The following is a 23,443-nucleotide window of genomic DNA, read 5'->3' as shown; positions in this document are numbered from 1 at the left end:
GGACACAAGCATGTGGGGGCCACGGAAGCAATAGAAATTGAGGAAAAACCCCTGCTGTAACTTTCCACCACACTTGTATCTTCAAGTTTCTTTTTTTAAAAGTTTGTTTATTTATTTTTAGAGGGAGCGGAAAGCGGGGAGAGAAACATGATATGTTAAGAGAAACAGTGATCAGTTGCTTCTCACATGTCCCCAGCTGGGATCCTGGCCTGCAACCCAGGCGTGTGCCCTGACTGGGAATCGAACTGGCAGCTTTTTGGTCCACAGGCCAGAGCTCAATCCACTGAGCCACACCAGCCAGGGCTCATTTCTTTTTAAAAAGGTGTGTAAATAGGTCTTGATTTTTCCTCCTTTGAAGGGCAAACCTACATATGCTATCATCTTTGAATAAAAGACTTAAGTACCATTCTTAGATATTCACCTCTGTTTCTCTCTGCCAACGGGTAACCCAACTGATAGTGAAACAGCCTTCTCTACTGAAATGTTTGGCCATCTACAGAACCAAACTTGTTTTTTAAAAACATTGATATATAATTGACATGTAACACTGTATTAGTTTCAGTCATACAACATGATGATGTGATGTACTGTGAAATAGTCATCCAAGTTTAGTTAACATTCATTATCACACATGGTTGCAATCTGTTTTTTCTTGTGATGAGAACTTTTAAGATCTACTCTTAGGAACTTTCTAATACACAATACAGTATTGTTAACTATAGTCACCATGCTGTATATTACATCCTCAGGACTTATTTATCTAGTAACTGGAAGTTTCTATCTTCCAGAACACAACCTATCTAAACTGCTCAGTCCAGGTTTTTATACCATGGTGTGAGGTGGCTTCAAGGACAAAGCTGCTTGAAGTTGGCAGCTGGTTGGGACCCCCATACCTGAGGTACTTGTGCTCAGCTCACTGCTTGTACTTTCCAGGGATGGATTGGAACCTCTGTCCCGGCCATCTGGAAGTGTCAGGAAAAAGAGAGAAAATCAACCATCATCTCTTAACAATGCAGAAAGTGAGAAGCAGGCTTGAAAACCAAGAGACGGGTAGTTAGAGAGAGGGGATAATGTGTAACTATTACACCTATGGCTTCTTTTATAGCACAAGTTCCTACAGACCAAAGGTGAAGGGCAGGCTTAATGTGGCCTCAATGCTCATCTGGGTAGCAGCTTGCACTGGTGGTTTCCAACCTGTGGGTCTTAAAGCCCCAGGGTTTTTAAGTTACTTCTAGGGGTCTGCGATCCCCATCTGCTCACTAAGCACTGTTGATATTCTGAAGGAAAAAATAAGCACAACTATTATGTCCAGAAAGTAGCAGGGTGCAAAGGAGGGCACAAAATTTTCTGACATAAAAAAAGTTGTTCTCATACTTGAGTAAGACTTGGTCTGCTAAAGACCACATTATTTAAAGCCCTAGAGGGAAAGTTTCTCCTCTACACCTGCTTTTCCTCGTGAATGGGGCTCACGAGGGGTTCACTATTCCTTAGTGCAGTCATTCGAGGGTAGTATCAGCCTCGTGCGAGGGAGTCTCTGTGGCTCAGTGTTTGGAGAGGACCATGCAGCTGTAGGAACGGTGGCTTGTGTGTTCTTGGGGTAGGTGGGTCAAATGGATGCAAACTGTGCCTTTCAACTCACACCAATTCCCTGAGCATCTTAAGGGCTTTAGCAACTCAGCCTTGAAGTCTGCTAGGTTCCTCTCATGATATCCTCCACTCTACACAGTATGTTTACTTCTCCCATTGCCACTTAGCTGGAGCCTTCACACTCTTCTAAGCTTGGTTTAAGAGTCAACTTTTCCATAAAACCTGTTTTTCTGACTTAAGAGATATCTTGTTTTCAGGCAGTGCCTCAGTGAAGTTTAAGGTTTTCATGTAAATTATCTATGATGGTAAATTATAAATTATTTAAAAGCAAAGTCCTGATGCATGCTTCATTCACTTCCCTCAAGATCCAACTATTGTTTAGGACATAGGAAACTCCTATGAATTCCCTATTATCTAAAAAGCAGCACCAAAAACTGTAATGGAAATTTGATTATCTGAAAATGTAACACTCCTATATAAAATTCCTTAAGAAAAATTTGAAGTCAAAAGACAAAATGGAGAAAAAAATGTTAATTCATAACGACAGATTATTTGTAACATATAAAGTGCTTCTTACAATCCAGTGAGAAAGATGAACTCAATGGAAAATATGGACCTTAGTTAGACATGATAGGCAGCCCACAGAAAAAATATAAATGGCCAATAAATATACAAAAACATTCAACCTCAAACTAAAAATGAATTTTAAAATAATGATATACATTGCTGTATTAATCATATTGGCAAAGAGTCAAAAAAATCTGAAACTACTCATTTTTAATGAATATATCTGCAAATAGGCATCCATATACCTTTGGTGGGAATGTAAATTAGACCACCTTTTTTTTAGGCAATTTGATAATATCTTTATTTTATATCCACATTTCATCTTAGACTTTGATATTCTACTGCTAGAGTCTTATCCTATAGATACACTCACACAAGTATGTACAGACATACATACAGGGTTGTTTACTGTAGCACCGCTTATAATGGTAAAAAAACAGGAAGCAATTTAAATGTCCACGAAAGGGTACGTATGATAATGGAATATTAAGCAGCATTTAAAATGAGTGAAAAAAGTTCTCAATACATAGTATGATACATATGTATACATAAAAGGACATAAGTGAAAAAAAGTTACAGTTCTCAATGATATATCTGTATATATAAAATGATACATACTTGTATTATATGCAAAATGTCTAGAAGGAAACTAATAGCAAGGGTGACCTTGATAGAATGGGTCTAGGATAGTCTTAGATCCCTCTATTTGTTTGGACCAAGTGCTTGATCTTAAAGGACACTGGACAAGCGGCACTATACCGCTTGCCTGGTACACGGGAACGAGGCGTGGGGAGGGCTCATCAGATTACCTGCCCGGCTCCTTCGTGTCCGACGGCCCCGGCGGAGACTAGGGTGCCGTGTGGCAATGGGCCTGTATCTTCGGGAAGGTTGCTCCTCTGAAACAACAAACCCAAAGTGTCACGTGGCAGAGCGTTCAATTTGGACTTGACCTACCTCCTGCGGTAACAGGCAGAGGAGGATCTGCAATGGGCTTTGAGACATGGTTCTGACACTAGTGGCTACGGCAATGTGCCTTGAGCTGTGGTGTAACTCCCATGCTCTCCTCGCTCTCTCCCACATTCCTGGGATTTTCTCCCTCCTCACTTTTGGGACCCACTGGTTCTGCTACCTCCTCTCACCTGAGCCCTGGTTGCTTGTCACCACCTTGTACCTCCACTGGGCCTCAGAGAGGACCTTGGAAAAGCGGTGCAGGCGGCCCTGCAGGCCATCTCTGCCTCCCGAGCAGCTCTGGCCTTCTGGCGGCTTTGGCTCCCCAGGCGGGCTGTGGCTGCTGAGCTCATCCAGCTGCTCCTGGAGAAGCCTGAGGAAGGCCCCCATTGCAAATTCATCAGCCAGGAACCCGCTGAGACCACCAGTAAAGTGCTTTAGGTCCAAAAAGCTGTGCCCATAGGGCCCTGGGGAGCTGTCTTTTGGCTCTCTCTTCAGACAGCTAGGAACTGTATAAGCAGGGTTCCTGGGGACACCCAGGGGGCCCCGCTCTGACTTCTTTTCAGGTTGTGCTATGTGCTGAGGGCTCTCCGGTGGGGACTTCAAACCCAACAGGCCCTTCCCCTCGGCATCATCCTCCTCTGCATAGTCCTCCGGCAAGTGAGGCTCTGGGTGCAGATCGGCAGAGGTGATGAGGAGCAATGAGAAGATGTTTTCTAGAAGTTCCAGGCACAAAGAGTCAGGAATACTGCGCAGATACTGCTGGCACCTGGCCAGGTATTTTGAGAAAAGATTTGAAGCACCTAAAGAAGCGCATATAAGAGAAGCGGGCAGAGAAAAAGAGAGAAAACGCAGGCATTAGAAACATTACTTGCCAGACTCAGTCTCACAATTTTAACTTATTTATTTATGTTTTAATGACTAAGGGAATTGTAGTCCCAGTCAGAAGAATGAGATGCTTCAGCAATGTCTTTGCATGATTTGCAGAAAGATTTTGTTACCTTAATTAAAAGTACAGCTCACTGAAAACTTGTTATTTTGTTTTTACTGTTTAAATATTACATAATTCCTCATCTCTGACAAGCACTCATGCATACAGGCTCCTTGCTCCTGAATTCTATTTTCACTCATTGTTACACTAAAGGGGGATCAAGGGCTACCTAGATCTTTTAAGAAATACACACTGGTCAAAAATGGTCAAGCTCAGGGGTGAAGGTCTATTCCAAAGCTACAAGGGAGAGAGAACTGACCAGGAGTCACACATGGCAAGTTAAAAACTTGAAAGTTATGAAGAAAAATGACAGAGGATAGGAGATAGGTTTTTTCACACCATAGCTATGACCCATGACATTGACTTAGAGGGTTCATTTTTAAAAAATGAAATACAGCAAGTAGTTAAGAGCATACTCTGTTTGGAAGGGTAAATATATTGTTTCTTAAAACTAACTTCAGTTTATGTATCACTTATGTACATATATACATAAATACACAAATTATATAACTATGTGTAAACTGCAGTGTGATGTGAAATGCTATTTTTCTTGTGGATTATAGTAAAAGACATTTGGAAAATTTGGAAACACTGCAATAGGTGATCAGACTCCATTAGAACTTAGGCAAGTCACTTGCTTTCTCCACGTTCCTTTGATTAACAAAGGGTGATAAAACAGAAATTATTCCTGGGCATAATAAAACGAAGGGTCACTTCCCCAATCCTGGTGGAAAAGGGTTCCCACATAAAGAACCCTCCAGAAAAGGTTATCCGCTCACATCAGGGATGGGGGGGAGGTGCCGTACCTGAGGAGACAGACTCGTTCACTGGCTCCGTAGCCACGGCCAGGTCCTCAGAAGGACTGTCTTTGCATTCCCGGCACTGGGTGTGCTGGTGCGAGTTCACGCAGAGGGCATAGATGGCATACTTCATGGCACAGAAGCTCTGGTAGAGTGTCAGGTTCTGGCACTGGCCCAGGTGCTCAGGGACCGGGGCATCAGCTGCACCTGAATTGTGGAGCGGATCAGGCAGAACTTCAGAGCTGGTTCTTTTGGGTATGAGCTGCAAGGGTGGCTGAAGCAAGGAGAGGCTGCGTTTCTCCCTCCCTCCTGTCACTCTGATCTGCGCCCCTTCCGCGCCTTTCCTCCCGGGCATCATCAACTCCCAGTCCCCTCCATTTCCTTCGCCAGCTAACCTCCCTTCTACTGTCTGTTCAACATAGCCCTCGTGGCTATTCAAGACTTTTCCTTATATTTTTTAGAATCTTGACTTTCTTTTTTAAAAATATTAAAACTTAGCAAATGTTTCGTCTACTTAGTGCCTTATTATCTAAGAAGCAGGCTTAAAATGTGTTTAGATTGAGTAATGAGAACTAAAGGAGCAAAATATTTTTTTGAAAAAATATTTCATATTTTTATGAAAGCAATGAAGTCCTGACTGGGTAGCGCAGTTGTTTAAGAGTGTCATCCTGAGACTCCAAGGTTGCGGGTTTGATTCCTGGTCAGAGCACATACAAGAATCAATCCATGAATGCGTAAGAGTGGAACAATAAACTGATGCTTTGCCCTCTCTCTTTAAAAAAAGAAGAAAAAGTAAAAGAAAATAAAGCAGACATCATGGGGAGAGACACAAACTCTGAAATTCCTTGTACTTGTTTAATAATTTATAATTTCTCATTTAAAAAATTGAGCCTGAGGAGAAAGGGAAGGCACCATAGTCTTTAAAGGGTCTCAACACCTTAAATTAGCTTTAATTGTTTTCATAGTAAAAGTACAACTACCTCAAAGAAAAAGCACTAAATCTAGCAAAGGAGAAAAAAGAAAAATATCACCAGTGGTCCTACCAGCTAAACACCACCATTGTTAACAGTCTACTTTAACCCCTTTGATAGTTTTGCATATACACATGCGTGTGAGCGTGCGCGTGTGTGTGTGTATACACTGAGTATCATGACATTTTCTATATTATTTTTCTTGCTTCTTAAAAATCCATTATAGTATAAGCATTTGATTCTGCTTCTTCATAAACTAAACTTCTGATGGCTGCATAGTTCTACTAAGGCAAATCCCTCTAGGGCAGGGTGTTGCAGTAGCAGAGGAGGAAAGGAGGAGAGCTTTACTACTGTGATGCTGCAATAAACCTTTCTGTAGAGGCGTCCTAGCAATTACTTCTTCTAGGAAGCTTGGCTTTGCCCAAGTCAGGGTAAGAAATAGAATGAGATCAATACTGTTCTACGCCCCTGGCCTCTACATTGCATTACTGCCCAGGCCCAGGACTTGCAAGCCCTTGCACAACCCTGAGGGTGAGCAGCTCCCTAGAATTTGTACCCCAGATGCCTCTCTTGCACACTCCCAGTCCTATTGTTGCTCCTCTTGTACCCTTTCCAAGTTTTATGTGTATCCTGGTGGGTCACCAGGGATCACATTTAAAGTGCTTCTTGGGAAATCTTTTGTACTTGTATGTGAAAACAAAGAGTCTCAGGTCCTTTAGGAAATCTGTTGAATAAATTGCCTACCTTCCCAGAAAAAATACAGAATGCAGTGACACTGGTTTTCCAGTTAGTGGTAGATCCTTTTTCAAAGTCAATCTAAGCAATGCCTATGCTGAGTTACATCTACTGCCATATGGGAAGGCTTGTTTCTCTCAAAGCTAAGTGTCCCAAAGCCTGTGGGGCAGGTTGTGACTGCACTATGATATCATTTTTGAGAACAAAAGAGCTTGTGAATTGGGATTTCAGTTTTAAGCAAAGAACTTAAGTTAAAACAAGGCCTTGCTATTGTTTCAGGCAAGTCTTTCTTCTAAACTGTTTCAGCTGTTCAACAGAGTATGAAGGAGATATGGGAGAGAAGGAAGGGAGATGAAACGTGTGCTTTGAGAAAGCTTACGAAGGATTGAGAGACCAAGAATTGGCAGAAATATTGCCAATGACAACGCTGTAAATTCAGAGGGCAGTTCCGAACTCTGGTTCTTTGGAAGGAGGATGCACTAGTGGCCCTTGAGATGGTCCCATGAGGACAACGGTTCCAATGGGACTGTTCTCATAGAGTTCCCCATACCTCATCAAGAAGGGGAGGCGTGTTCCTACATCCCGTCTTCTCACTGGGGCAAACGGCACTGATTTAGAGAGCCTGCTAGGCCACCCATTTGGACAGATTACACCTAAATAAGTCTTGTGCTGAAGGAAACGTGGGCAAGACTGTCCTAAGAAGAAACCTTGCCCAAGTGACTCCATCGCCAACTTACCGTGCTCTTGCTGGGGGTCCTTGGCTGGCACCTTCTGTAAGAGCTTGAAAACGTCTTCCTCCCTGAGGCCTGGAAGGTTGGTGAGGTGATGGAGAGAGTATAGCACTGAGTGGCTGTCTCCACCATGTAAATGACACAAGAGATCTCTCTTTGGTATGGGGTTGCTGAAAGGGAAAGATGGGAAGATGGAAGGAGAGGCAGTTTATATAACTACTTTGAGAAAGACCAGTCTCGATTCCCTCTTGCTCTTTCCCTCTGGCCCGTAACACTGCAGGTTTCACTTCCCCAAACATTAAATTTCAGTTGGTTTGGGATGGAACAAAGCACTTACTTACACTCAGGGAAGTACATCCATCAAGTCGGCTCTACTTGCTTAGTAAGGACCTTTTTGGTCAGTTGGGTTTAAAACGCCTGCGGATTAAGCTTCCCAATTTCTGTACTCTTCTTAGCCAAGAAGCGACACAAGCTTCTCTGCTTTACGTTGAGTAAGGGCCTCTCGCTACTTCCCACTCTGGCCACCCTACTTCAGGAAGTGCTGGTGAAGTGGATGAAGAACAAAACAGGAACCCAGACTTATGGAAGACTGAAGGCTAGGTCATCAAGGAAGCATGGCTCAATCACAGTTTGTTACTTATCCAGGGTAACACATGGCTAAGAATGTAGTCCACATTTACTGTGTCACTTTAGGCATGTCACTTAACACCTGTGGGCTTCAGCTGCCCCACCTTTAAAATTAGGATAATATTGGTATCTGCCTCACAGGATTATTGTGGAGCTTAAGTGAAATCGTCCATGTAAGGAGCCTGGAGCTCTGCCTTGCATATAGTAAGTGCTCAGGAAATGTGAGCTATTGTTCTTTTTATGTCATCCTTGAGTTATCCTCTAGTTATAACCTTATGGCTATGGTGAAGATAATTATTACTTATGTTCCTTTCCTGGTTTATAGTTGGAATAATTATTTGTTGCTGGTCAACATCAACTCAAAACACTTAGGTGGAAGAGGTCCTGAAATGGTCACGTGCATAGTCCACGGGGTCAAGTGTGCACAATGGCAGGAAGGGCGCTGGCTGCACAGGGCTGTACCTGCTCTGCTGTACACACCACTCCAGGACCTCCAGGTGCGCCCACAGCCCATCACAGGCATCCCTGAGGAGCTTGTCACAACTCTGGTCCTGTGTTGACATGGAAGAAAGAGATGGTGACTTAGGCATATGGGGTCAGAGATTATAATGAACTTTAGGACCTTGCATTCTGCCCCAGCCTCAAGTCCCATAGCACTGACTTTTGAGAAGCTCAGGCTACAGAGCAAGAGTTACCTGGGTCCTGTGGAGTGTCTGGAGCAACTTCTTGGCTGATGCTAGGCTCTGGCAGTGTGTCCAGCCCAGGAGCACAAGCAGTCGACTGAGGGGCCTGAATTCTCTATCTAGCAGGCAGCCAAGACTTGGGAAGTCTTCCTCCTTCAACAGTGTTAGCGCTGTCACCTGTAAGTCACAGGAGGCTGCTGTAGGCACTTGTGTGGACTCTTTGGGATAAGGAGCTTTTTAGCATAGCAGGGAGATTTCTGACAGTGACAGAAGTGGCCAGCTGAGTAAAAAAGGTCCACAAAGGACCCTAGGCTATAAGCTCTTAGAAGGCAGGGACTGACTTCTGCTGTAATTCCAGCTCCTAGCACAGTACAGGGCACATGGGATGAGGTTAATAATATCTGTTGAGTTACTCTGGAGCTCAGTTGCAATCTGGAAGGAGGTTAGAGTAATTAAATTCCCATCAGCTAGGCAACATATTGCTGCCGGTCTTATTTTTCTCACACCCTTCAGAAATCTTACGAGTATCCAACATTTTAGTTCTTGCCAAAGGACTACTATAAAATGACTACAGTTTTAATTATAAATGATATTGCTTCTAGGAGACGTCTGTCCCCTGGGACTATGGGATGGACAGAACCAAATGCCTCGCCACTAATTAGACTTCTCTGTGTTGGATAAATGAGTGGGAGAGAAATGGGAAACAAAAAAGCCTGTAGAGAGTCCCTGGGCACTTCTGTGGTGGAAAATAATTAGGTCTGACCTACCAGGATCTGCTCAAGGAAGTGCTTGCTGTTGCTCAGGCAGTAGAAATAGGCCAGTTTCCAAGCCTCCGCTGGGTCAGGATTGGAGAACAAGACTAGCATTGCCCGCTCGGGATCTAGATGATCCGGTAAAACTGAAAATCAAACCAGACAGGGCTACTGGGGAACTGGAGTTCTAAAGCCCATTTGAAAAACCAATTGTTAAGAGTTCACTCTTTTGAAAACTTAAACCAGGTTTCTTATAGTTCTATATAAAAAGACTCTTTCTCTCAGTAGCTTCTGAAAAGCTCTTTGCTGCTATTGCCATACTTCATATATATATATTTTTTCCATCGCTTCATCTTAAGACTATAAAATCTGTGCTTTTACAAAAGAAGATCTCACCGTGTTTTGCGCAGCCTTTCCCATTAGCCTTCCTGAGCAACATGAAAGGCCCCAGCCTAGAGGAACTCCAAAGAGGTTGGGCATAGTGGGATTACCAGCATACCGGGAGGAGCGGGAAAGGGGACACACCTTTTCTGGACAGGGTGGCCTTCCGTGGCTTTTCCGCAGCCTTCTCTGCATAGGTCTGGCTGTACAGGGACAGCAGGCCCCGCCCAGCCTTGTGCAGCAGGCAGCTGAGCAGCCGATGCTCCTGCAGGGGGCTCCCTTCAGTCCTGCAGGCCTCCAGTAGTTCCTCGCACAGGACTCGCAGCTCAAGACTGAGTGGCTCCGCAGGGCAACGCAGAGTCCGCAGGGCTCCATAGATGGCATCCACTCCCCCAGGAGGCCCAGTGCCAGGGTCTTGCAAAGCTCGCAGGGCCTTTCTGATGAGGTCCGCCAGTGCCTTCTGCAGAGGCCAGCCACAGAGGCCAGTGCTGTCATCTTCCCTAAGCAGAAACTCCAGCAGGGCCTGTGCTGGCTGGGAGGCCTGGCTCAGAAGGTCCAAGAGCACAGAGATGGCTTCTGAGCTGAGCCGAAGGGTCCCACTCTCCCGCCTCCGATTTCTGTCAAGCACAGGGTCTATGGAGTCGGTGTCTTGAGATAAAGCCTCATAGAGCTCCTAAATGGAGGATGAAGAGAGGGATGTATGGTGAACCTGTCTAGAATGTTATCACCTGTATGCCTTCATGTTTTCTTATTTTCAGTATGTGTGTGTGTGTGTGTGTGTGTGTATTTATTAGTAACAGGAGCAAACACTTCTGTAGTAGTTACTATGTGCCAGGCCCTTTACAGAGAAATCAAATCAATCCTTACAACAACCTTAAGAGGAGGAGATTCCTATCATCCCCATTTTACAAACAAGGGGATTGAAGCAGAGAGATTAACTCAATTGCCTAAGGCTTCCATGCTCAAGCTTGTCCCTCCTTACTCCCTCCAAAGTGTACACTGTCACTCTAAATCGAGGACTGCAAACTCACAGACCAAGCAGGTAACAATGCGCATATGACATGATGCCCAACTCAAGGCATTTCAATTCAATTTTTAAAAGAACATTACACACCAGTTTTTAATCCTTGATCTAAATCCTAGCTATGTTTTAAGGTGCAACCCATTCCTTATCCCTCCATAAACCTACCCCAATACCTCCAACCCCTGTAACTCCCCGTTTTCATTGGGCTTTCAATGTACTCAAAATTAGTACCATATGGTTTATAATTGTCACATGTGTCTATTCGTCCTTCCTCTCTGACTAGACTAAGCCTTTAAAGGCAAGAACCTCTATAGCCCATAATTTGTTTGCAGGGTTGGGGCAGAGGGAGAGAGGGGGGTTCTTTAACACCATGCCTACAGAAGGTACACAGGGATGCCTCTTCACTAACTGTCTCCAAGGTGGTCACAGAACTGTGACTCCTTCACTTACTCTAAGTCAAAGTACATACCTTAAATCCTACTGTTATGTATGTCTTTATTAGCAGATGGTAGGGTGATGAAGAAAGTAAGTGCTGAGCCTCAGAGCATACCTCAGCACTTAAGTACAGATCTAGTTAAGACGGTTTGAATCCAACCCCGGAAGGTTGTTGTGAGGATTAGCTCTAACACATTCAGTGTACCTGTTACAGGAGAAATAGTCAACAAATACTAGCCCTTTCTCCCTTCACAGTCCTTACTATATACTGGTGAGAAATTCAAATGCCTAATTTAAGTCCAAGTTATGTATTCCTCTTCCATGGAACAAAAAACACTTTAATCCATAGCTATACTTAGTACTTCTGGACTATCCACCTCTAAGAATTCTAAAATCAGGTAAGTTTATTCTAATTCTAACCTCCCCTTGGAGGGGCCTCTATTGAGCCTGGTCTTGCCTGAGAACAGAGTACAACCAGCCTCTTAGGACCTATCTGTGCTGGATCCCTGGAACCTGAACTGGCTGAGTAACTGTGACCTGGGGCAGATGGCTCCAGAGTCCTCTCTCACCTTGAGGATGTCCTCTGGAATGTTACCTTGGAGGTCTTCTGATAACAAAAGAAATTCCAGCTTTCTCCGGAAAACAGCTGGGAGTAACTTCTAGAAAAATTATAAGAAGGAAACACAGCGATTAGGATGCTTCAGTTAACAAATTGTAGGTAAATATTCTCTCCAGTTACTCTTTTTTTTCCTGCAAATATTTTTATTTTATGTATCATTAGCCATAAATTTTGTATTTGTTATTACATAAATGCTGCCTGGTGCCTTAGCCAAGTAGCATCATCATTTTATGTCCACAATTCACTTTGTAGTTACAGAATTTTCATGATTTACATAAGGACATCTATCAATTTAACATTGGTTTAACACTGAGAGGCAATCTGGCCTCCATACTGTCTGATGTTTTGCACATAGCAATGTAGACGAAATGTGTTTTTAATCACCTTTTCATTTGAGCCAGCTTATGTAAAAAAATAAACCCATAACTTAAGAAGTTCTAGGTCTCTAAAGATTTTCCAATAGGCTCATAGACATGGTTAAACAGTAAGATTGTCAGAAATAACTTCCACGTTCACATCCTCTTGTAGTTTCTGTATCAATTTGTCATATAGCTGCTTTTCTTTGCATGCAAAAGGGGCCCAGATAAACGTTTTGACTGACTTCTTTGGTGTCCTGAGCTTTCTGTAATTATTTTTCTCTAAACTGTTCATTATAAATTTAGCTTGACATTTCTGTTTGATCTCTTCTGCTCTTTTCAGTGTACCAATTGGTTTATTTCACAGCTCTTGCTAGTTAGTATTTGATAGGTTCACTTCTACATTTTTCAAATTTAAATGAATTATCCATTGTAAACTCTTTACCAGCTACTTTACAGAATTCTTTAATCCATCTGACCTTGAGAGGATTGTGCTTCTCTTTAACATGTTTATGACACTTGGATTTACAGAGCTTGAACACCTGGCAGTCGTTGCAGATGAACATGATGCTATGGCTGGGGTATAAGGGCCCAAAACAGAAATAACACTTCTCAATGTCTCCAGTTACTCTTATTTCTGCTGTTTCTCTAAGATAACCATTAAATTCCTAGGAAAGTTTTGAGATACTTTTCTTTAAAAACAAAACAGCTATGCTTGGATGCATACCCTTCTTAAATACAACACTTAAATCCCACACTGATCAGCCTCAAATCCCAAGGTTTGCTCATTTCATGTGACTTTTTCTGTCACTGGAAGTCTTTCTCCAAGAATCTCTTCTGCAGTGACCACACTATACAGTTATGAATAAGCCTGGAAGGGTATGGACCACATCACCCTCTTTTGGTCCAAATCCTTGATTTTGGTATTTATTTTAAGTTGGAAAACAAAAGTAAACATGGAGGATCTAATGTTTATTAAATACTTATTATGTGCCATGCACTATGTACTACATTTTTACGTATTTTTTTAAAATTTCATTTAATCTCTAAATCAAATAAACCTGTGGCTCAAGTACATTTTTAAAAAAATAATCTTTACTAAAAATGACATGGTTAGAAAGTACTTTCCAATTATTTCATCCATGAAAAGGAAAAAGTGATCCCAATGTTTGTTATGAGACACAGCATGGGAGAAGACTAATGTATAAAGGAAGAGAAAGCCTCTCTTTTGGTACCTGCTTGTTTCATAATTACTTCGCATTACCTTGTTCTTAAAAGTAAAATTATAATCTCCCTTTCTCCAGACACAAATACAAATAGCTAAAATCTGGGAATAATCCCAACAAATACAGCTTTAAATTAGAGACACCTGCAAATCATGCAGCTGGTCAAAGCTTCCAGATGCTGAGTTTTACTGAAAGGTCCCCTAACTCAAGGCAGGAAGGACCTACGGGATTTTGTGTGTGTGGGTGTGTGATGGGAGTTTACAACACAGGATCTAATTTTCCTCTATTCGAAGCGGCATGGCAGTGACCACTTCTGCAATTTAGTCTTTGCTCACGTACTTACACATGTAGAGGTAGATCACTGCAAGTTAAAAAGGTAGAAGGCAAAAGTGGATGAAGGAAAGGGAAAACGGAGTCACTGTTTTAATAATTAAAAAGGAGGCTTTTGGCAGAAGGTGGGAGAGTGGAAAAGGACAGGATGCCAGCAAGTCCCAAGAAGATGAAAGCCACTCCAGGAAAACGACTGGCCAAGAATTCACTTGAAATCTTAGTCCTTCAATAGGGTTTTAAAATTCTCTGAGGTCCATGTTTAAAGCTTAAAACAGTCCCCCAACTGTTTAGATAACTGAGGCACTGGACCAAACAATCTTCAGTGCTGGCAAAAACAAGAACAACTCTTAGTCTGTGCCAGGGAGTCAGGGAAGTAAAATCCACCTCCTGATGGGGTTGAGCAACTGTCCCCAAAATAAGCAACCAGTCAGCCATTAAGTAATCAAATGCTCTTTAGCGAGGGGAAAATTCATCTGGTTTGATAAATTCCATGTTTGTCCTGGAAATAGCCTCAGTCAATAACAATAAAAGTTATCCTTTTTCTCTTTGAAGATACTATTAAATATTTTAGCTCAAGTTTTTCTCTTCTTAAATCTGAAACTATAGCCAACTCTTAGTTATCCTGGGGTTATTTTTCAACTTTGCTTGTTTCTTTCCTTCTAGTCTTTTTGTCATTTCTCTTTGTACACAATTGGCAAAAGCGTGGATAAGAAATACATTTAGATTAGTAATTTCTGTTACTTTTTGACAGCCCTTTGGGGAAGGGCAGGTGTTGAGCACAGCTGGAAGACAAATTTAATTCTGATGACTGAGGGAAGTAAAGAAGAAAATTAGACTATGACAGAAATTTACAAAATATAATTTATGTTTGCTTTCTTTTAACCTCATGAAGGCTAAAACTAATTTGGGGTGGAAAAGGCAGAGGAATAGGAACTCAGTGTCAGAAGATCTTGGTTTTGGCTCTAGTTTTGCCAACTTTATGGTGTGACCTTAGGCCACTCATTTCTCTTCTGAGTCAGAGGTTCCTCACTTAAATTTTAAAGTTTGAGATTTAACACTAAACTACCTCAGAGAAGTACCTTTAATGGATATCAATTTCTGATAACTATCACATACTTCTAAAAAGGCCTTCCATGGCAATTTTTCTTTTGGAAAAAAGTACTTCCTTACAAGTTTGCTTTCAGTATTAAGCTGTTCACTTTCTTTTTATATTTGGTACAATATCATTCAATTCACGGGAGTTACTAAATTATTAATTAATGAGGTTTAAATATACAAGTTTTCACTGTACTGGGCTAGTTAAAACATAATTTTTTGAAGAACAACCAAGTTTCAGCTCAGTCTACTCTCCATTACTTGAGTATTATGAGGGTCATACTTCGTTCCCTGTCTTGTCACTTCTACCAAGTTCTGCAAAGTTCTGTGCAGGCACAACTCTCACAATGGTATTTAAAAAATGGCGTCACCTCAAACAGTACCACGTGCTAGTGTACTTAGTAAAATTAATGAACGAATTTAGGTAAGAAGACAGCAGTAACAATTGAAGCCATTCTCACTGTCAACACAGAGAGAAGATACGACAAACCTCAAAATAAAGGAAGTGACAGACAGAAGGGAAATCTCATAACTGCTTCCAAGTTGTTCTCAGTCTCAGCCTCAGAAGAAAATTTGAAATAGAAACCTACTTACCTTTTCCCGGGCAAACCATTTTTCCAGTACAAGAAGCCAGACCCAGGCTAATCTTTGAGGATTGATGTCCTGTCCACATCTGAAAAATGTGAAAAGGAAGAATTTCTAAACAAAGAACTTCTTACTTTTTTTCTTTTGTCATTCAAGATTTAGATTTCACTGCTTAGTCTATTTTAAACCTCAACAGGCAAGGCAATCAATAAAACTAGAACAAGAGAGCGAGCAGCTTTCATAAAATAGAAAAGAAAAAGGTTGTAATCCTACCTCTACTTCCCTAACTACTCTTTATTTTTAAACAAAGTAATATTACATGGAAAACCATAAAAGCAAAAAAAAAAAAAAAAAAAAAACAACCAACAAAAAAAACAAACCCCAGAAAAGCAAAGCTATCTTAAGTGTATTCTTGAAAAGAGAAACTGAATCAATCTGTCTTAACGAAAAAAAGGAACTTGATAAAAATTTATTTTTAACTCTATACTAAAAAAAGGGTTATAGGAATTCATAAGCCTTTCTATGAAGTTGGTAATTTAAATTAGATAGTAACAGGCTAGAACCCAAATTTCAGGGGAAAAAAATTAAGGAAGAAAAGAGTCACCTAAGTCTCCACTCTATTCAGGGGGCAAAAGTAGGTTTACAATTGTGAGTACACAGAAGAGTTTATTCTTATAGTATTACTTATTAATTCTTCCATTACTTTCCACATGAACAACTGTAAACCTACTTTTGCCCCACCCTGTATATGCTAACACAGTACTTACACAATATAACATAAAGTAAGAAAGAGTGAGGGATAGACTGGACAGTACATTTACTTCCTATACCTCTAGTTATTAGCACTGCTAGGAAGAATTCCATTAAAAATTTAGGTAGAGAACCGTGGTTGTCAAGAGGAAAGGTGGGGTCAAAGTACCAAGAGGTATTCCCAGGGAGTGAGGGAATTCTTTTGTGGCGATGAAACAGCGTGCATCTTGATTATAGTGGTAGTTACAGGAATTTATATATGGATGAAATTGCATAGAACTACACACATAAAAATGAATGCAGATTAAAACATGCATTCTAGTTAACAGTAATTACCAATGGTAATTGCCTGGTTTTGCTACTGTACTATAGCTATTATGAAGTGTCACAACTGGGGGAAGCTAAAGAGTGGGTACTTTTTGTATTATTTTTGCACTTCTTGTCTCACAATTATTTCAAAATGAAAAGCTTTAGGTGAATTCACTTCAATTTCATAAGCAAGAAGATAGAAGGGTTTGCTTTTTTTGGAGGCAAAGAAAATGCTTTTCAATGCAGCCCCACCATCTACTTTAATGACAATAAATAAGAAATGGTAGTTTCAGCCACAATTTGCTGGCCAGGCTTAAACACAGTTCCAAATGATAATTCAAAGCTAATACTGATTAAGTAATAGGCATCTATTATAGAGGTAAATTTTTAGAGCATGTGAAATACACTCTTCCTCTGCTAATTCTTCAGAGGGTAGTTGAGTGAGACACAGTGACCAGAGGCCAAATATTGAACCTTGTGTCTCCCCCAGGGAGACTGCCTGGCAGGAAGAGAGATCCCTTACCTCAGCTGATTTGGACACACTACCAGCGCTTGCAGTATATCCTCCACCTTCTTTGGGATATCCCCCTGTGCCTCCTGTAGCTGAGGAACACATGCCTGTGCCAGCTCCCACTCTCCTCTTCGAAGGCACTCACAGAAAAATCCAAAAAGCTCCTTCTGGGAAGCAGTTTCCTCCTTTCCAAATGGATGATGCATTTTCCCAGCACAGAGTGCAGGGAGATAGAAGGAGCTGAATTATGCAGAAGGCATTGTCAATCGTCTCATTCGTGGAGCACCTCCTGTAAACAACGTACACCAGATTAAGAAGAAATGGAAGGAGCTGTGTTTAGATAAATAGTAACTACTAGTCTGACTGGGAAAGACGGGGCTTACTCTCCTAGTTATCACTGTAGGACTGATTTGACATGCTACTATCTTTTTGAGAGTTCCACATTTCATCAAAGGATGGATCTCATTTCTCTACGAGCATCCAATTTTCATTTACTATTAACGGTCACATTAGCCCCGGGCACAGATCTAAAACTCCACTTTCGTATTCCCTCCTAAACTTTCTATCCAGTCCGGCTCCAAATCCCCAGGTGGTCGACTCCCCACGGACGAGAAACTCAGCAGGAACCTCCCTAGTTTGAGCCCTCCCTTAAAGCAGAGAATTGAAGATCCGTAGAGGAATCTGTTTCAGAACTGGAGGGCAGCGAGGGTTGGGACACAGGGGCGCTCCCTACAGGGTTCGTGAAGAGCCTTGTCTGGGCTCTCCCTTGTCTTACACTCACCTGCTCTCCGCGCCCAAAGCAATAGTGCTTCCACCGCAGCCATGTTTGAGTCGAGTCAGGTGACAGGTCCCACGCGGGAGGTTGCTGGCGGCGGGAGGAGTTGACGATAAAAACGGCCATTCCTATTGGTCAATAGAGGGAAGAAGCAAATAAAGCGCCATATTTGTTTGGGTCACGTGAGGCTCACCTAGCGAAAGCTAGGAAGCTCCAGAAGTGTAAGTCTGCTTTTCAAGGAACGTCGCTCTCAGTTTTGACAGCTCCTGTACTCGACACCTTCCGTTCAGCGTTCCGCGGGGCAGGTGGCAGAAATAGCTATGTTCCTCGATTTTGTTTTTCTGCTCTCTTTTTTCCATAGCGTTTGAAGTCAACGTCTACTGAGCTCCACCCAGTGTCAGTGCTTTGCCAGGGCTTGGGCGGGGTACCCAGAGCAAGACCTGAATCAGCCTCCATAGTTATTCTATACACTTGGGCTCCCTTATTATCTCAGGACGCTGCATCCTAAATTCACATTTTCTTCTGTTGAACTCCATTCATTTGCTCACTTCCTCGACAACCTTTAATTGAACGGTGTGCTAGTCTTTAGAAGCTGAGTAAATTGTGTTCCCTGTTCTCAAAGAGCTCAGAATCTAGTGAGGGGTGCAAATCAATAATTAAGATAAAGTGCGTTAAATTATAACATACAGGTAAGCACAGGAGAGATAGGAGCAAAGAATGGGCAAAACTTTTTGCATATATAATACTCTGAAACTGAGAAAGTAACGGTTTGAGCAATTTTATTCAGCATTTCCCAAACTAGTTCACCACCAAAGGGTGATGAAGAAAACAGGCCAAAACAAACCAAAGTTTCTTCCAAAATTTCTGCTATGATAGGTGGATTCTCATCTATTTCCAGAACACTAAAACGGTCTCTTTGATCCATTAAACGATTTTTAAATGTAGTGACGAAAGAAAGGAAACTTCAAGAAAGGTTTCTCCTGGTTTCATAGACTCCCTACTGACGTTCCTCTAACCTATTTTGAGAATCACTAGACTAAGAAACAAGGATTTACAACTTTATTAAAGAAGGCGAACTATAATTCCCAGCAAGCCTCTGAGCCAACCTGGCTTTGCCTACTTCTGATTGGATAGTTCTCCGGAATGACCACCCAACCAGCGCTTTGGTTGTTGCTTTGCTGCGCTTTCCGCGGGGAACTGTGTGATGGGTGGGGGAAATTTTGAAAGTTGGATGCTGCAGACCCGGTACTGGAAGGTTTCATCTTGAGGGCAGTTGTGGGGACGTGGGGTGAGCGCATGATTTTCTGCTCCCTCTCTGGGCCCATGGTATCGATATTGTGGCCGCGGAGAGTCTCTCTTGGTTGCAGGGCACGCCCCCTTAAGTCGGCAGGGATCAGAACACGAACCATGCCGGGGATCTCTGGGCTGCCTGTCTTTGTGGGGTTGTAAGGAAACTGTTCCTTGTTAAAAAGCTCTTTTTAGGGGATTTTGGGGTAGTATTTTCGCCTGTTGATGCCCACCTCCCCCTCTTTCACTTCCGGGCAGTTTGGGGGTCTAGGCAGGGGAGCCCGTGACTGGGGGAAGTTCGGGTCTGCCTGCTTTCAGGTTGTGTTGCAGAAGAGGTGGATAATAGCGTGGAATCTGGAGTCAGATCTCTGGATCCGAATGCGTACTCCATCATATGCTAGCTGTTAGCGAGAGTTTTCAACTCTGACTCCGTATCTTTAACCTGTAAAATGGAGTCAAATATCTCAAGGGCTTATAACAGTGTATGGGACATAATAAGGGCTCAATAAGTATTAGCTATTATTGTTACTTCATAGTTTTCATTGAACATCTAAAGGAGGATTTTTCTTTTCTTGGCGAGGTGGAGAGGATTCAATCTCCAGGGTTAAATATCTTCCCTCATTCCCTATTCACATGAGCATGTGCACACAAATACAGAGCAGGAACTTACAGTCTTTGGTGGAAGAATCAAACATTCAAGCTGTAAAAATAGTTTATACATCAGACAAATGTACAAAGTGATGAGAACATTGGAGAAGAAGAGTCTGAGTTTGGGTAAAGCTTCGTGAAGGAAAGTCGGGGAGGCAGGATGGCGCCTGCCTAACCTACCAATATACGTTGTGGCTGGAGAGCAGGTTGTTTGAGGCAGCAAATGATGTTTTTGCTCAATGAATTGATAATGATAATGATTGTTAACCTTCATTACATTCCTATGGAGTAGATATTTGACGTGCCCTTGTTCTACAGATGAACAAACTATAAGACAGTGGAAGGTGCAGTAACTTTGCCAGAAAAGTCAGGATCTGGGCCTTGAAATCTGAAGTAGGAATGAGAAGGAAATGAACCAGTTTGCAATGGGTGTTTATCCTAAGTGTGGACTATATCCTGTAGTCTGATGGCTCCATGGGCAGTTTTAAAGGATGAAGGTGACAGGATTGGAGCAACTTTTTTAGGAAGCCCAGTCTGGCAGGATTGTGGCAGTGGCTTGATGTTTGCAAACCAGTTTTGTGCTTCTTCCTGTCCAGAGCACATGTAAATACCAATGACAGTACTTATTGCATGACTCGTTATTTTTGTATACATCACTTTTCTTCTTTTGAGGATATGTTTATTTTTTTCAGAGAAAGAGGAAAGGGGGGAAGAGAGAACGAGAGAATGAGAAAAACATTGTTGTGAGAGAGAAACATTGATGGATTGCCTCTGGTACATACTTAGACCAGGGATTGAACCTGCAACCTAGGTATGTGCCCTGCTCAGGAATTGAACCTGCAACCTTTTTGGTGTACAGGACGATGCTCCAACCATCTGAGCCACTGGCCAGGGTTGTATACATCACTTTTCATCTTTTACTGTGAGTTGCCAAAGGGGAGGGACCATACTTAAATGAATTCTTTAAATTTTTTAAAAAATTTATTGAATTGAAAGAGAGAAACAGAAAGAGAAATGTTGATTATTGCTCCATGTATTTATGTGTTAATTGGTTGACTCTTGTATGTGCCTTGATCAGGGATTGAATCCGCAACCTTGGCTTATCAGGACAATGTTTTAACCAACTGTACTAGCTGGCCAGGGCTTTAAATGATTTATGTACCCCAGAACTTAGCAGAGTGTGTGCTTAAAAAGCCCCTGCAGAAGGAGCAAATGAATGGGTCATGTGTGGGTGTGGGTGGCAGGGAGTTACTGAACATGTGCAATAGTGCAGGCAAGTGATAGGAGTGGCCCTAATAAAGGCAGAGGCAGCAGAGTTGGTCATTGTTAAAGGCCAGGCAGTTTGGGGTTTACAGGCCTCCTTTTTGATTGAATGTATCAGTCTAAATGGTGTCATTCCCTGGAACTACCTAATCTGTAAAGACACTAGGCAATGACATACCACATGCCACTTAGTAAACTTCCTACTGGGGAAATAAATCAATACTGACAAATTCCCATTAAGAGAAATGAGAGGGATGTATTCTGTGTGTTGTCGGAGGTGTGTGTATGTTTGTAAGAAGAAGAGAGGTTTAATCTGATATGCAGAGATATTCAATCTCAGAGAATTTTAATGTTAAATAGAAATTTGGGTCATGGTATTGGAAATAAGTGTCTACATTTTCACTATATTTTTTAAAAGATTTTACTTTTCTGATAATTATATTGCTTTATCCTCTGGAGCAATGATGAGTTCCTGTTTCTACTCTATCTAGAGGATATTTTGCCATCTCAATAAGAAAACACAGCCTATGCTTTGCATACATTATTATGAGAATTACAGTGATTCTATTCCAGCTCCCTGAAGGCAATTATTTCAGGAACCTTATTTAGCCCTACTGAGGTTCAACAAGAGTGAAATTTAATAATATTTGGGAGTATGATCAGCTAGTATAGTATGTAGGAATGTGGGCAGCTAGGATAATAAAATTCAGCTTGTAAATAACACCTGGAATAATAAAATAATATTTGATTCAGAAGATTTGCTCTGACTCATAGAAAAAGGAGTTAAATAGGATTATGGACTTGTAGTAGAGTGTAATGGTTAGGAGGATAGACCTCAGAGTCAGAACTCCTGGGTTTGAAATCTGGAACCACCATTTACTTTTTCTGGTGATAATAGAATAGCTAAGTTTGTCAGGCTTTTGTTTTCTCATATGCAAAAAATGGGGTTCATAACCTTCCTTATAGGGCTGTCAGATTAAATGTGATAATTGATATATATCAACAGTGCATGGTATAGTGGATATTCAATAATTTATTGTTTCAGTGCAATGAAAGTAAAGACTTTCTAGAGTCCTGTTTCAAATTATGTCTTGAAGGTTATTTATACATCCGAATTTATAAATGCATTGAAAAGCTCAAGATGCTTTACAAATATCAAGTGGTATTATTATATTCATGTAATAAGTATCAAAGGATGGTGTGAAATGGATATTCTCATTTTACCTTGTTTCTCTGTGTGAGTTTGACAAACAGTTGTGTCCCCTATTTAAAAACATTTAGAAAGATTCTGTAGACTTCCTTTCTTTTATCAGTAATATTTTAAATACTATACATTTCATTATGCATATGAAAAATTTGAAGAATTTTTTATTTTCAAGAGTGTTTTTTATTATTGCTTATGCTATTTTCAATGTTTTTTTCAAGGTGGTTCTTACCCCAATCTGGAGTCATGAGTAGTAAGAAACTAAGACGAGTGGGTTTATCACAAGAGCTATGTGATCGTCTGAACAGACATCAGATTGTTACCTGTCGGGTAAATTTTATTTATTTATTTTTCAGTGAGAAACTTTAAGTACAAATTAATTTTAAGTGCATGTATACCTTGACAACTCTTAAATAAACCTGAAATATGAAAACTTAGGTTTATAGAAAAAAAAGGATAAATGATGGTGCTTCTCCATAGACTAATTTTAAAATATTTTATTTATTTATTTTTAGAGAGAGGGAAAAAGAGGGAGAAAGGGAGAGAAACATCTGTGTATAAGAGAAACATTGATTGCTTGCATTTTGCACGCCCCCAACTGGGGACCGGGCCCACGACCCAGGCACGTGCCTTGACTGGAAATTGAACGTGCAACCTTTTGGTCCATAGGCCGGTGCTCAGTCTGCTGAGCCACACCAGCCAGGACTCCATAGACTAATTTTAAATGATAAGCCACTTGGGTTAAGCTTCCAAATACGATTTCATTTATCCAAGTTCAATATGTTTGCATTTTGGGGGATGGATGCTCGTGGCATAAGGTGAAGTATACCTGTGCCATTTACTTGGGGTTCTTGAGAAGTTTTACCTACTTAAAAGAAATTTTGTAGTTATATGAGAACTATGACTTGAATGAGGAGATGGTATTCAATGAATAATTCCTCTTGAAAGCAAGAGACATTGATAGTTAGGATTATTTTCCTCTTGATGGAGTGAGAGAAGTGTATAGATGAGATGTTGCGTTTTTAAGCACAATAGTGAAGAAAATCTCTTTCAGAATAAATGAGATTGAAGGTTTTAAATTAGGGTTTAATCCTTAGACAAACTTTCAGAACATGTTGCTCCCTTAAAAATTTAAAAAAATTTTTAAAGAATTTAAAAAAATATTGCTTTGTGTGTTAAAGGTATCTTTGGTTCCTCTGTTGTATATTTAATAATCTCATGTTCATATTTTGAGACACTCTTAAAAGTATGAA

General features: G+C 41.2%; 2 protein-coding genes and 1 pseudogene across 2 annotated transcripts in view; 1 reads left to right on the top strand and 2 right to left on the bottom strand.

Annotated features, from left to right (window-relative positions):
• ZFYVE26 (zinc finger FYVE-type containing 26) overlaps nt 1-17,851 on the bottom strand; it is a 58,929-nt gene extending 41,078 nt beyond the window's left edge. The window contains exons 1-13 of the mRNA XM_054567385.1: nt 17,795-17,851; nt 17,026-17,302; nt 15,453-15,531; nt 11,802-11,891; nt 9,918-10,446; nt 9,408-9,538; nt 8,653-8,817; nt 8,420-8,508; nt 7,337-7,500; nt 4,900-5,100; nt 3,294-3,905; nt 2,964-3,050; nt 894-962 (exon numbers count right to left, since the gene is read on the bottom strand). Coding sequence (XP_054423360.1) covers nt 894-962; nt 2,964-3,050; nt 3,294-3,905; nt 4,900-5,100; nt 7,337-7,500; nt 8,420-8,508; nt 8,653-8,817; nt 9,408-9,538; nt 9,918-10,446; nt 11,802-11,891; nt 15,453-15,531; nt 17,026-17,219 — 2,410 coding nt within the window. The 5' untranslated portion in view covers nt 17,220-17,302; nt 17,795-17,851. The remainder of the gene's footprint in view (nt 1-893; nt 963-2,963; nt 3,051-3,293; nt 3,906-4,899; nt 5,101-7,336; nt 7,501-8,419; nt 8,509-8,652; nt 8,818-9,407; nt 9,539-9,917; nt 10,447-11,801; nt 11,892-15,452; nt 15,532-17,025; nt 17,303-17,794) is intronic.
• On the bottom strand, nt 12,329-15,139 carry LOC129066059 (probable ribosome biogenesis protein RLP24; annotated as a pseudogene).
• Nucleotides 17,852-19,028: 1,177 nt separating the features above from the next.
• The window catches only part of RAD51B (RAD51 paralog B), a 37,798-nt gene continuing 33,383 nt past the window's right edge, over nt 19,029-23,443 (top strand). The window contains exons 1-2 of the mRNA XM_054567612.1: nt 19,029-19,076; nt 22,412-22,520. Of these exons, the coding sequence (XP_054423587.1) occupies nt 22,437-22,520 (84 nt within the window). The 5' untranslated portion in view covers nt 19,029-19,076; nt 22,412-22,436. The remainder of the gene's footprint in view (nt 19,077-22,411; nt 22,521-23,443) is intronic.

The sequence above is a fragment of the Pteronotus mesoamericanus genome, unplaced genomic scaffold (assembly GCF_021234165.1).
Source record: "Pteronotus mesoamericanus isolate MK-2021 breed Mesoamerican mustached bat unplaced genomic scaffold, CSHL_Meso_final contig_182, whole genome shotgun sequence".
Taxonomy (NCBI): Eukaryota; Metazoa; Chordata; class Mammalia; order Chiroptera; family Mormoopidae; genus Pteronotus; species Pteronotus mesoamericanus.
This window is presented reverse-complemented; position numbering and strand designations above follow the sequence as displayed.